This window comes from Podarcis pityusensis, assembly GCF_964106645.2.
Source record: "Podarcis pityusensis genome assembly, chromosome: 4".
In the NCBI taxonomy this organism is placed as follows: Eukaryota; Metazoa; Chordata; class Lepidosauria; order Squamata; family Lacertidae; genus Podarcis; species Podarcis pityusensis.
The window spans coordinates 25,168,432-25,183,741 of NC_138027.1; the positions used below are offsets into that span (position 1 = coordinate 25,168,432).

General features: G+C 42.5%; 1 protein-coding gene across 10 annotated transcripts in view; it reads right to left on the bottom strand.

Annotated features, from left to right (window-relative positions):
- Window positions 1-15,310, bottom strand: part of ATP8A2 (ATPase phospholipid transporting 8A2) — a 324,329-nt gene that overhangs the window by 11,739 nt on the left and 297,280 nt on the right. For 8 of the 10 annotated variants that reach the window (XM_081004078.1, XM_081004077.1, XM_081004075.1 and 5 more), the window contains 2 exons: window positions 12,289-12,377; window positions 7,131-7,235 (listed from right to left, as the gene is read on the bottom strand). In XM_081004078.1, coding sequence (XP_080860204.1) covers window positions 7,131-7,235; window positions 12,289-12,377 — 194 coding nt within the window. The remainder of the gene's footprint in view (window positions 1-7,130; window positions 7,236-12,288; window positions 12,378-15,310) is intronic. The other 2 variants (XM_081004079.1, XM_081004074.1) reach the window with 1 other exon arrangement.

The window sequence follows — 15,310 nt, forward strand, 5'->3', positions numbered from 1 at the left end:
GACAGCTAAAAATGCCAGAGCCTTGTGGTGGTGAACTTAAAGATTTTTAGTTACAGGAGGCAAATGAAAACTTGGGGCAACTTGACACTTTTGAGGCTTATTTCTGTCTGCGTGGGGCTACTCCTCACAGAAAAGGCACATGCAAGGGGCTAGTTGTGGCTGTTATGAGAGCCAGGAGCCCCTCGGTCCCAGCACCGATGGATTTATATTACAGAATCATGAAATGTTAGAGTTGGAAGGGATGCATAGGGTTATTTGTTCCAATCCCCTGCGATAGAACATTTATTGCCCACCTTTCTTCCATCATGGAACTGAAAGTAGCACCCATGAGGTTTCCAGGCAGTCTCTCACCCAGGCACTGACCAGATACAGCTCTGCTTCACTTCAGCAAAGCCATTCTATACCTTTAGATCAGGGGTCAGGAACCTTTTTCAGCCGTAGGCCGCTCCACCGTCCCTCAGACCATGTGGTGGGCCAGACTATATTTTCTGGGGGGAAATGAACGAATTCCTATGCCCCACAAATAACCCAGAGATGCATTTTAAATAAAAACACACATTCTACTCATGTAAAAACACCAGGCAGGCCCACAAATAACCCAGAGATGCATTTTAAATAAAAACACACATTCTACTCATGTAAAAACACCAGGCAGGCCCACAAATAAGCCAGAGATGCATTTTAAATAAAAGGACACATTCTTCTCATGTAAAAATACGCTGATTCCTGGACTGTCCGTGGGCCGGATTGAGAAGGTGATTGGGCCGGATCCGGCGCCCGGGCCTTAGGTTGCCTACCCCTGCTTTAGATTATGCCCCATAAAGGCAGTATATGTGGAGAGCAGCAGGAGCAACTCCCAGGTGGTGCACATATTACTGGCTTAAATCAGAGCGAGGTTCTTTCCTCCCTGTTGCGTTTCAAAACACATTTGCACATTGTTGTGGACATGGGTGTGGTTGGATGTGTTTTCAAGTCACATCAGCATATGCTCTGGTAGGGGTTGGGGACATCAACACATAAGCTATGAGGAAGAAAGAACCCAGCTTAAGGGTGTATTGGGAAAGCAGGCATTTATAGATTTTGGGACTTGCTTTTATTTATTTTTTTAAGCAGTGTTGCTTTTCACAGAGGGATTTCAAATCTTAGTCATTTAGGTGTGGTTGTGGCACTATAAATGCAACCGAGTTTTACAAATCTTTGTAAACACCTGGGTTTTTTTTTAAATTTTGAGAATCTTAATAGTTTTATTTTGCTTTTGTAAACCACTTTAAGGTTTTATTATACTCAAAAATGTTGTAAAATGAAAAAGAAGTGGGCCACTAGGGGGCGCATTGGAAGATGGCCGACAATACCATCTCTCCGACCCACACGGGGTAATTAAGAGGCTGTTATGGGAGTAGGCAGCCTCCCTTGTTGCCCCAAGGAAATGGGGAACACTGCCCTTGCCTGCTGTGCCCATAAATCACCCCCTAATTCGAAAGAAGGGGGTGAGGGCCCTAGGCAGAATGCCCCTGTGTGGACCTCGGCTCTCCTGGACGCTGTCTCTGATCGCGCACTAGTTGCAGCAATTTGGAATAATTAATTACAAAAGAAGCAAATGCACATATTTCAAGTGAAGAAGCGGAGTGAAGTCTGCTAATTTAAGTGACCTCTGCGAAAGAAGACGACGGGCTGGAGAAACAGGAATATTTTACGATGAAGATACACCAAAGGCGGGGTATGTTGACAACGGGGCTGAATGGGGACGGACCTTTTTTACTTTCCTTCTATGTGATTTACAAGAACCCCTCCTCATTAGAACCATCGGTTGAACTGACCCAAGCAGGATGATTAAGGTCTGTGTGGAGATAAACTTTAACCAAAAGTATGCTTTATGGAGACCGAGAAGCAAGAAGAACTTTTGGGAATGGCGCAGCAATTAATTCGGAGTCGCCATCTTGCCAAAGGATTTATAGCCGGGAGGGAGAATGGATTTGTTTTCAGACTGCATTCCTAGTGAATCTCCTCAGAGGTTTTGAGAAAGGAGGCAGATTGGTGAAGATTAATGACGCTAAGACTGTTTTGATGTATGGAAGTGATGTTATATGGAAAACGTCTGGATATGGCTACTGGATAAAAAAAATAATATCCACGCAGGATTACAAACTGTTCTAACCAGCTTGCGGAGACTATCAGAGGTCACAAAGAGAAAGGAAAAATATATGAAAATAACAACAAGAGATGTGGAAAAATAATAAGAAAGGACTGGATAGTACTGTGAACATCATAAGGTTAGATTTGTGGACATTAAAACAGCAGTAAGAAGCAAGAAGTTGATTGGATCCCTTCGGAACTTGAAATATGGGTACCCCCAACAAAAATTTAAAATTCGGCTATGTAATTTGGAATTTATGTAATTTGGTTTGATTTGATGTGATTGGTCAGTTAATAAAAAATTATTCTTAAAAAAAGTAAAATGAAAAAGAAGTTCTCTTACCTATTTTGTGATACAGTAGTACCTCTGGTTACGTACTTAATTTGTTCCGGAGGTCCGTTCTTAACCTGAAACTGTTCTTAACCTGAGACACCACTTTAGTTAATGGGGCCTCCTGCTGCAGCCGTGCCACCACTGCACAATTTCTGTTCTCATCCTGAAGCAAAGTTCTTAACCTGAGGTACTATTTCTGGGTTAGCGGAGTCTGTAACCTGAAGCGTCTGTAACCTGAGGTACCACTGTACTAGTCTGCAAAAGGAGCTGAACAAAAAGGACCAAGCAGCTTAGCACATGGGACCAGAGAAGCTGATTGTGATGACAGTCTGCTTATCTTCCAGAACTGCCTGAACAAAGCTAACCCCTAGTTGGAATCCTTGCAAGAATCCTCCCAAGGAACACTAACATTTCAGCAGAAGAAACTGGGAAAACGCTACTGCAACCTTAGCATAACTGCTTGCACACCCATCCTATTCATAACTCACTAGAAACAAGGCGATTGTGATTACACACTCACCTCCCTAGGTTTAATGATACACAGAAACAACATAGTTATCAGTGCGGACCTACAGCAGATGTGAGTTAGAAGAACTAAAATAACACACCACAATTTTCACTCCCCCCAAAATTAGTATCTAAATAAGACAGACTGCCCCATCAGGAAATTCCCAGCGTATAGGTCCCACCCCAAACCGCCTCCCTTCTCCAAAGACAAGCACATGTTTCCAAGCAGGTGTGAAAGAGCCAGGACTCAAACAAGGCGATAAAAGACAGAACAATTCTCAGAAGGCACACAAGAGGCCTCATCATAAGCATGACACATCAACTTAAGGCCAGGCAGAGAAACTCCACTATTATCTAGTTTGCAGATGGACCACCCAGAAAACCTGGGTGCAATTAGGAAGGAGAAAAAACAAATGTGTGTTGGGGGGAAAGAGGAGGGGGATCCTTTGGGGGAAAGGGAATGGACCGAAGGAGCTGGCAGTGATTCCTTGTATTGTCCTGCATGGAAGCCTTCTGAGAATGAGGGAAGCCTGTAATGAGGAGGAGTACAGATGAAAGCATTTGGGAAAGAGAACGTAATGAAATAAATGGCTATGAAAACATACAATCGAGGAATGAATCACAGCATGGCAGTTGCATTTGGGGAATGCCAAAACAGTAACTCAACATGACTGGGGAAAGCAGATCACACAAGAGACTAGAAACACACACACACACACACACACACACACACACACTGCGTTACACTTAACACATGCACACAGCCTTCCAGGTGACAATGATCAAGAGATGATGACTTTATAAACAAAGGCTGTGATACAAGAGGGAACCCAAGAAGCAGTAGGAGCTGCATAACTTTAAATAGAGCTTTAAATAGCTGAGATCCCTCAGATTAGCAGGGAACAAGAACCAACCCCCTCACCCCCTTGAACAGCCGATTAGCAGATTTCAGCTTTTGTAAAAAGAGATCCTTCTGCATGGAACCAGGAGCAGGATTGAGGACTAGAGTCTCCACACACAGAATTGCATCCACAGGTACAAAATCCTGTTTTGGGCAGCGTTATGGTCCTTGGCTGGATCAAAGTGAAAAAGTTCAGTACAGAGCAAACACAGAATAAGTTATCTTGCAACAGAATATGATCCATGCTGAAGAATGAATGGACGACTAAATAAAGCTAAATGACCTGACATTTGCTGTACAAATTATACCAGTATATCAAAGATAAGAAATTGTACAACCAGTGTTGAGAGAGTCGAATGGGGAGGAATCCACACAGTTTCTTGTATTTCAAAAATGTTTATCCAGCTAATCCCAAAGTCATAAGATGTCCTGGCACAGTTGAGGCTGCAATCCTATACACGCTTAACTGGAAGTAAATCCCACTGAGTCCAGTAGGACTTCCTCCAATCCTGAGTAGACATGCGTAACATTGCACCATGAATACTGGCACATTCATACCGTTCATTAGGATACTATTATAAACAGCCATGGCTTGCCCCAAAGCGTTCTGGGAACTGTAGTTTGTTACAAGTGCTGAGAGTTTGTAAACGACCCCATCGCAGAGCTACAATTTCCAGAGTTCCCTGTTAAGAAGGGGTGGCTGTTAAACCACTCTTGAGAATTGCAGTTCTGTCAGGGAAACAGCCCCCCCCCCATCAACTCCTAGCACCCTGAACAAACTACAGCTCCCAGAACTCTAAACAGCTAAACAACAGGCTTAACATCAGGAATAACCTTTTGGCGGTAAGAGCTGTTCAACTGTGGAACGGACTCCCTCAGGAGGTGGCGGACTCCCCTTCCTTGGAGGTTTTTAAGCAGAGGTTGGATGGCCATCTGCCATGGATGCTTTAGCTGAGATTCCTGAATCGCAGGGGGTGGACTAGACGACCCTCGGTGTCCCTTCTAACTCTTATGATTCTACGGCAGTTCAAAGTGGAATCACAGTGGTGTGAACGCGGTCTGAAACTACAAATAGACTAAATACAAACCAGAGGATCTTGAAACCTTACAGTTTAATTAGTAAGAGTTCCAAGGTTGCTGCCTGGCTATTTAAGGAAATAAAAGTGATGCGTTTACTCCTCCACTTGCTTCAGCAGCAGCTACAATATGGCAATTAGTTTCTGTCAGAATGGGCATAAAAGCCTCAGAAGGCTGCCCTTTCGTACCAGAATGGAATCTTTCTTTGAAGTCTCATTCCACTCAGGTTGGTAGTTTAGACGGTTTGGTCAAATCCCATTTAATTATCATGAAGTCCCTCGGCGGGTCACACGGTGCCATATTGTTTGAAGAACACAAGTGTTAGTTATAAAACCTTTTTGAACTTGTTCAGCTCCTCGATTTGCCGACGCACAATTGCATTCTAAAAAGGGCTAAATGAACCCTTCTGAAAGTGGGGTGGGATTGGGGGGGAGGGAGGGGAGAAGCCTCTCCGAAGGCTTTCAGGCCGGACAAAAGTCCCCACAGAGCACATAACGCTCCTGTACAATGGGGTGTTTAATAATAGCGGTGGGTTCCATATGGTCTAGCCACACAAAGGACAAGCGAGGACAGCTTAAGGCTGAAAGTGTAACAAGCCACAAGGTGAGACCAGGATGTTGTTTGCTGTGTCGAAGCATTCCATTCATAGCAGAGGTAATCACTGCTTGCTTTATCCAGACAATTGCATGGCAGCTCTTAAACACTGGGTTTGTGACAGTTAACGAAGCCCGGCAGGATTGTGAGCGCTTGAAACAAAGGGGGGCGGAATACTACCTTTGATAATGCATGAACACTGCCCTGGATCCAAAAAACTTCATGACTATCAGTTGCTAGGAATCACAAGTGGGGAGAAAGCTATTGAGCTCACATCTCGCTTCCCAAAGGCATCTAGCTGATCACTGTGATGGAGCAGTTGAGCCCTTTTGTCTGGTCCAGCAGTTCTGTGCAGCTCCCAGCTCCTTGCGTTACACAACAAGCCTCTTTTGAAACTGAGCGAGGCCTGAAAAGTGTTTTACGGAATTTATTTAGTTAAAATATTTGTGCTACCCCCCCCAGCCAATGGTTATTGCAGTGCCTTATGGCATATAAAAACTCCAATCGAAACAACAATCAGATACCAACATAAATGCCCCAACCCAGTATATTAGGAATCTCTTTGACACGAGCTGCTTTGGGGCGCGGGGGCGGCAGTTATGTCTCAAAAGGAAGACAAACAGATAGTAAATAAGTTATGTAAATAAATAAAGAAGAACAGTAAATTGGATTCAGTAGTCAGGTTAAATAAAAGCATATGGCATGGTGGAATCTACAATTAAATGGGGGAAAGTCAAAGATTCTACTGGGCACGACCAAGTCCTGCCAAAAGCAGCTCTTTGGATCTCTTTGGGCACTGTGGATAAGGGGTTAGGCGTGACTTAGTAACTTTCACCAAGAATTTTGACCATGGACTGTAGCACCCAATACTATTACTGATCTTTGGCATAACATGAGAAATTCTCCTTTGTAGGCCCAATGGAAATTAAGAACGTAGGAAGCTGCCTCATATGGAGTGAGGCCACTGGTCCATCTAGAGAAGTACACTAACTGGTAGCAGCTTGCCAGGGTTTCAGACAAGGGGACATCTCCAGTCCTATCTTGAGATTCTGGGGATGGAACCAAGGACCTTCTGCATGCAAAGCAAATGCTCTATTACTGAGCTATACCAGTAACTCAATGGACCAACACACCCCTTTCATAACTTGAACTCGTTTCAAGGGCTTTGAGTTGACGTAACCCACTGGATTCTGCTATCCCTGTTTCTGTAAAAATATGGTCTTGACGTACGTTTGTTTTTTGTCAGTCGGTACAATAAATCAACAAGATGAGGCAAGGCAAAGAAGCCACCCGAAGCACATCTTTGGATCGGCCCCAGCACCCAACGAAAACATTACATGCCATCATGCGAGAAGCACTAAATGGGGCCTTGGCCACAAGCACCAAACTATGATGGATGGAGCAGTGAAAGATGGAAGCTTTTTTTCTTTCTTTCCTCCTTTTAAAATAAAGCAGATGAATGGATAAAATTGCTGAGGAGTCTGGAGGATCTCCCATGCACGGAGGAGAAAAAAAATAATGATGGTGGGGAAGGGGAAAAATATTGATCTGGCATGCTTCCAGTTAAGATGGAATTGCCCCCACCTCTTTCCATTACTATCACGCAGCATAGATTTCCCCAGCTCTTTGGACTTAGCTTCCAACTCTTGAACCTGCTCCAGCAAAGTTTTATGGTAGGTATGCTTGGCCCTGTATCGCAGGAGAAAGACACAAAAACAAAGACACCAACAAATCAACTTTCATTGGATGTAAGAGACTCCAATTTCCCCACACGGAGTTAGACAGTCAGTAGGGCTGGCTCAAGACCCTACTGCCCAGGTTCTTTTTCAAGGTTGAAGAGGATGCTGGATTGCAAAGCATGGATTGCATGCTACCTTCTCAGTGGCGCTATTCCAGCCTACACCAACCTGGTGCCTTCCATATGTTTGGATCTCAACTCTCATCAGCCCCAATGAGCACACCGGGAGGGCACCAGGTTGGCAAAGGCTGTGTGTGCAGTCGGGTGAGCACTGAAGATTGGGGAAATAAAGAGAGTGCAGCTGCATAGCATGCTAGCACTTGATTCAGCTTGACAGTACATGGGACAGCATCCATGTAGGGATAACAAAGCAGTTTGCTTTAACAGAATGCTCTTCTTGACTTTGATCAGAAAACAATACCCAGTGCCCAATTGACGGATGGGTTACAGAGCGGGGATCTGCAACTGCCATCATTGGACTGCTCAAGAGTCGGCCATTCAACGAAAAGAGAAGGAATTCATTGAATATTCATAGAAGCAGAGCCCGATTCCATTTTGTTCTTTGAGCAGCACAGAAAACCTTAGGAGGCTCTTTGATAACGAATGGCCAATCAAATGTTCTGGTTTACGCGGCCTTTTCTTCCCTAAATCACTGCCTCCTAAAGGTGGTTCTTCCCCCTTCTTAACAAGCCACTTGCAGAGGGAGAGAGAAAAGGGTGTCTGCAGCCAGAATTTTCTGCTTCTGTGCAGAAAGAGTGCACCATTTTTCACTACCTGCACACAATAACAATAGGTGCAAACATCTGCATCTTCAGAGCAACTGGTGACCTTAATGCCGGGATTCATTTATTTTTCAGAAAGAATCCATTGTTCTCACTAAAGAGCAGAGCTCATCTCTAGCTGTTGCTCCATCACCTTTCTCCAAAGGGAAAGTCACAAGCAAGCCATGAGATAACTTGGATTTGCATTGGTCTACACAAATTATAGAATTTTCATCTGTGTCAGGCTTTGGCTTACTGGAGCACCAGAAAAGAATGTCCACATTTTCATTCATGACACCCTATTATGTACTTGAAAGTTTCCGCAATTTCCCCCCCTGACTGGCGTGAATGTTGTTAATGCAGGAGAGAATTTGGAAAAGAAATGGAAGGGTCACCACAGCCAGGGTTTTTTTTTCCATTTATGAGAGGAGCCAATTTCAAATGTTGTCTATTTAAACCTCATTTGGGAAAACTGCATGGACATGTGGGATCAACTGTCCATCAGTAAGCCAAAACTTTATTCTGCAAATAAATATACTTGCTGATTAGATTTCTGTGACATACTTTTCAAGGCTCAGTCACGACTATTAATTGACCAAATAACATGAGTATGTCCTGAAAGTGTCTAACTGTAGGCAAAAGGACCACTATCTAAACTGCCCAATCTTAATAATGCCTTGAAATGGTATTAGTAGTGTGTACCTAGTGACAAACCTGGTGCCCTCTAAATGCTCTTGGACTTCAACTCCCATCAGCCCCAGCCAGTATGGTCAACGGTCAGGGATGATGGGAGTTGTAGTCCAGGAATGTCTGGTGGGCTAGAGGTTCCCCATCTCTGCTTACATGCTACCAACAGCATTCTTTTTTTAAAAAAATAAAAAATATTATACAATTTAGACACTGTTCTCATGCTTTGGTTTTAATAAAGTTTGGTCACCATTAACACCAGTCTTTCATTAGTATAGAAGTAGAGGGTATTTGCTAGGCTGGTTCATGTTATCACTTGATGATTGCAAGATGAAGTTATTGTTTGCACCACAACCTGCATTTCATATGTTTGTGGACACAATACTTTTCAAGGAGTCACTTCACACATCCAGGGCTGGATTCAATGGGCTGTATCTGATTTGGCAGGTCACCATTTGTGCAGACTTATAATATAAAGTGTACACATCACCTTAGATGTAATAGTTCAACTTTCAAAGGATGGGTTCATAAAGCAATGCATTTAGATAAGCACAAATTATAAGAGCAGGAAAAGGTGGGAACAATCAAGTCGTTTTTTTTTATTTTGTATGTTACGATCATATTTGTAAGCAAAGCAATAAAATGTCCCGAACCATTATTTAGAAACCTAGCTTGGTGATTGCCTATAAATACAAGGGTAGTAAACTGTCCGTTTATCAGATAAGATCTTGAGCTGCAAACTCTGAAGAGAGGGAGACATTGCTCCATCTCATGTCCGTAACAGCACAAGAGGCAAATTGGTATTTACTACAAAACAGCTTGATCTCGTTTTTCCACAACAGTCCTTGCAAAAATCCTACTGATGTATGTAAATAGAATACAAAAAGAGGCACTTGTTATGACCAATTAAAAGGTAACAGCTGAACCCTGCCCCTCTATCAAGTTATATAGCCGTCTCTCACTATCAGCACTCCAGTCAACTTAAAATTAAATCCATTGATCAGAGCAGCAAACTTCTTTTAGCCTAATGAGCCAAACTCTTTCCAGCTAAGAGGCTCAGGACTGGAGCATTCCCAGGCAATGACATCATCACCCAAGTTTTGTGATGGCAGCCATGGTATGTTTATTTTTTATTTTTTAAATAAGCACACGTTGCCTTAGAAGTCAACTCATCTTCTCCTGTGGATTTCTCAAAAATAAATATGGCAGTCACCTGGACCCAGTGTGGATGCTGATTTTTTATTTTTTTTAAAGGTGGTCATAGAAGGCATAAGCAGTGGAATCCTACTGGAGTTCTGGTGGCGGCCCAGAGATGAATGGTATTGGCACCAGCCCCAAGAAGGTTGTGACATGTCCCTATGTTTAGAACAAATACATTGCAGCTCCAGCCTCTGAAGCCCATGCAATACATACACTTTCCTTTCATAGAGACATACCCTGCCCATCATGACGACTGGTGTATTCATATGGGATCAATACTGATATTGTAGCAGAACATCCCCCAGTATAGATATTAGAAATAGCCAAAATACTGACATGGTGACATTCCATTATCCTCTTGCACAGGGTTCTTCAACCCTGGGACCCCAGATGTAGTTGGACTACAGCCCCCATCATCCTTGACTATTGCCTATGCTGGCTGGGCATGATGGGAGTTGTAGTCCAGCAACATCTGGGGACCTAAGGCTGAAGAACGCTGTGAGTCTAGCCCAGCCAAGAAACAAAACCCTCAATGAAACTATACAGATAGACCCAGGCTTATTGTAACTGGGTGGGGTGACTGGGAGCCATGAGGGGCAAAAAACTGGTTACCCTAACAGTGGCCTGAAGTGCACTTCTTAATTTTCTTCCATATACATTAAATAGTGCCTTTCACTTCTGAGGCGGGAAGATAAAACACTGTTGTTTTAGCGGCAGCAAAACCTACCTGACTGGCCTGACTACCATTAACAGGGACACACCACCAGTGGGCGTTGCAAAATAAAAGCCCTCTCCCTCCAGGTACATCATGCCTATCAGAACAGCAGCCATTTTGCTAGTAATCTGTAAAGCACAGCTTTTGCTCCGACAGGTCTTTTCCTTCCTTCCTCGTAAGTCCAATATTGTCAACCCACTAAATTAGAAACCTTTAGCTCCTTACTCCAGTCAACACATGTCCACAGAAAAAGGGCCCAGTGGAGGAAACGGCCTGTTTCATCCTGGCTGTATTTTCTTTCTTTTTATGAAGGCCTGCCTCCAGCAAGCAGAGCGAAGGATAGCTGGAGGCTTAAATGTAAAGACAATTCTGTCTTCACCGGAAAATGCCAAAAAATGGTCTTGCTGGGGGTGTTGGCAAGGGACCCAGACAGAAGGATCAGTTCGTAAGATTACTAAATATGTATCTTGCCACGAGATGACAGCGTTATGGGTTACAATATTTTGATTTCATGGTACGGAAGCTACATGTGCAACCCTTTCTATGCTCAGCCCCCTCATTCCGTTGCAACAGCTGGGATGTCTGTTGCTCAGTCTATCAAGGAGCATCTTGACATATCCCTTCAAATAGAAGCAGGGGAAAGCCATGGGGCTTAAAGACATGCTGTCTAGTTCAGATAAAACAGTAGCACAAGAGAAAGAGAGGAAAAGATACAAATGGTGTGGGGGGGGGGGGAGAGAAAGAATGCTAAAAGCAAACAAGGCTTTTCCCCCATTCAGGATTTCATGTTAATATTTTTGTTGTTCAAGCTGTAAACATTCATTATCATTAGGCATCGTCCTAGATGGGAGTGTGACGTTCACAGTCATCTTAAAAGGTAAAGGTAAAGGGACCCCTGACCATTAGGTCCAGTCGTGACCGACTCTGGGGTTGCGGCGCTCATCTCGCTTTATTGGCCAAGGGAGCTGGTGTACAGCTTCCGGATCATGTAGCCAGCAGGACTAAGCTGCTTCTGGTTAACCAGAGCAGCGCATGGAAACGCCGTTTACCTTCCCGCCGGAGTGGTACCTATTTATCTACTTGCACTTTGACGTGCTTTCGAACTGCTAGGTTGGCAGGAAGTCATCTTAATAGCAGTGTTTTTAATAAGATGTGAAGGTGAACTTCTGTGCTAGGTAAGGTCCTATCCACCCCTTGGTTTAACGTTCATGGTGAACCATATGTGGTTCAAAATGCACTTTAAGACAAGGAGTGGATGGACCCTAAGAAAATAAATTGCTATGTATATAAGCTTTTAACACCCACACAAACATATTCTTCTGTGCAGCCCTTTGTCACAACAAGCGTAGCAAGTAGATATGACTATTTCTAATCAGGATATAAACTGGTCTTCAGTCTTGTTGCAACATCCGCCTTTATGACTATTGTCATTACTGGAACATTTTTATTGTTTGTGTTGGTGAAGCTAGCTAGCAACCTGTATGGCTGCTGCAACCACCACTTCAACAGATGTGCAGCAATTTTTCACCGAGATTAAGATTAGTGGCTGTTAAGATTAAAAGAGAGAATCTCATTCTTATTTTGAATTTCAACATTCTTTTCGACAAGAGGTGCAGTTAATGAGGCATTCCCCCAACTTACGCTCTCCACGCCACATCTTTAACAAGGCACGCTGTGGGCACCAGAAATAAACCGAGCCAGAAGTATCCACACCTCAGCACCATTCCTGCCTGTAAGGAGGGAGAAATAAATGCAGTGTTAATCATAATCACGTTACACAATGTAGCAGGCACTGGCTGAAATGAAAGGGTAAGTTAATAACATTACGTGAAAAAGGAATATAATAAAAGCAACTGAAAGGCAATGTATTGCATGTTGATCTACTGATTTTATTTCATTCCAAGAATTGCCAATTACTGTTGTTGGTTATTCATTCGCAAGCCCTACCTTCCAACTCAGTGGGCCTTCAGAGAAGCTTATGGTCATTACAAGGCAAACATTACAAGTTCTCACAGCACAACACAACCTGCCTCCTTTATTATTTCCCCATAATAACTGTGGCAAATATTTCTTGACATTCAATGACATTGTGTGATTGATGCCACTCTTAGGTTGCAACTCAGTGGTGGTCCTCCATATGTTGGTGGAACTCCATTGGCCATGATGGTTGGGGTTGATGGGAGTTGGAATTGAACAACATCTGGTGACCCCCCTCCCTTTTAATGCTTCAGAAGGAAATGCTAGGTTGCTTAATGCTACTTCAGAAACAGAGGAGTGGTCCTTATACTAAGTCTGACCATCGGTTCATCTATCTCAGCACGGCCTACAGTAGGGATCGCCAAAGTGATGCCCTCCAGACATTGTTGGACTACAAATCCCATCAACCCTAACCACTAGCAATATTGGCTGGGGCCATTGGGAGTTATAGTCCAACATCTGGAGAACATCACATTGGCTACTCCTGGTTTACAATGACTGGCAGTGGCTCTCCAAGTCAATTGAACTTGGCTCCTTCTGCTTGCAAAGCAAACACTCCACCACCAAGGTATAGCTCTTCAGAGGCCCATCGCATATTATCATCAGTTCCTCTCCTGCATACACTCTCTCAAAATCTTTTTTACGTACTTTGCCAAACCTTTATTAGGCATTACAAATATAGGCCATCATAAAAAATCCATACATAAAATTTTAAAACATATACAAATGAACAGCTATGTAAAAATATGTAATAATGAGGATTTTCATTGGAGTTTCTTCTGCTAAATAGTGCCATTCATCACCCTAAGAGATACTATTGATAAAAACTCAGCCACCCTTGTAGCTACTTCCGGGTTAATGTCAGACAGATGGAATCTGATATTTTCATTGTGCCATGATGTTAGACTACCCAAAAAAAGGGGATAGCACACGTTTGGGTAGCTGGTTGTACAATGGACAGTAGAAAAGAATATGTTCTACTGTGTCTGGCACTTCAAAAAATACCCACAATGTCTACCATTTCTGGGGATGTTTAAATATCTGCCCTTGACAAAAGCTGAGGGGAAAACGTTCAGTTGGTCTAACATAAAGGCCCTGCATTGGACTGCAATTATTAATTTTGAAATATAAGTGACCCTGTTATCTGTTGTATTTAAACCATAAAACTTGGAGCAAATTTTATTTACAGCTGACTCAATGTTTTGTTTTTCAGTGTCCCTTAATCTGATTTGAATATTATGATAAATATATTGCTCACTTGAATTATACAAAAGTATACCAATAGATCTGATTTTGCTATGTAAGAGTTGGAACCATCTGGATTTATAAGAGTCCTTAAGTAACTCAGAAAGCAGACGCAAAGGTTGGCAATGGAAATGGCAACGCAACCAGCATTTTATAGTGCTAGCTCACACCCAGTATTCCATCGTGTGTATACCTAGTTCTGCACACATCGTCTCATACTTGATTGAATTTGGGAGCCCCAGGATACGTCAAGAAACTTGAGTGTATCCTATCTAAATGACTATTATATGTTTGTATCCATATTGGGATCCCAAAAAGTAGCTGAGACGACAATTTAGCTTGAACAATTTGAATAGCAGCTGGTATAAATTGGTTACCTTTCTGAAAGTAAAAGTGACCTACTTCTGAGGAGGTACACTTTGCCTGTTTTATAGCGCTTGTACGATGTTTTGACCAACCTGAGTTGCTCTGGAATAAAAGTCTGAGATATCTATGCATCTTTACTTGCTGGATTTCTTGTCCTCTTATTTTCCATTTCTCTAATTTCGCAATTGATAACAGTAATATTAAAACCAAGTCATAGATACAATTTCATTGGGGGTTACTTGAGGAACTAATAACAATTGTTTAATATTGAATTCATCTACCTTGCTGTGGATGCTATTGGCTATACAGTAATTACATATTAACATTACAATCAAGTGATTAATTGATTGCTGATAATAATATTGATCATTTTAACAATGATAGTAATAATAAATAAATAATAGAACAAATAATAATAATAACAACAAAAGTAATAAATAATAATAATAATAATAATAATAATAATAATAATTAATAAATATCAATGAATAATAATAATAAAATAAATAAATAAATAAATAAAAAATAAATAGAAAGTAAAATAAATAAATAAATAAATATTAAATAACAACCCAACTCAATAAATAACAACTACGCTTTATTAGTGCACAGCACAGCTCATGGCGCCCTAAAGAAAGCGCGCATCAGAAACAGCACGTAATGCGACTCGAAATGCGACGGGAAATCCATCACGGGGGCAACGTGGAAGGAATAATAACCAAAGCCCACTTCCCATTTTCTCAAGGCATTTAGGTCATTTATAGATGATTATGAGCAACGTTTTCCCGATCGAAACCCAGCCCACCCCCATCCCCTGATGCCATTCCTGATACAATCGCAGAGAGTGGAGCCTATTCTCAGGTTGTTCCAGAGAGCCCTCCTCCTTCTCAGCGGGATGACCTTCCCGGCACCTCGGCTGCACTCTCTGGTGACTCTCAACCGACAAGGGCGGGTGCAAGCACCAGGGCAGAGCCAGTCCGGACTAGGTCCCAGTCACATTTCGCAGCATCCGCTCCTCGGTTTGTTACTTTGCGGCAAGATTTATATAGTGCTTCAGCGTTGTTGCTTAAAGGAA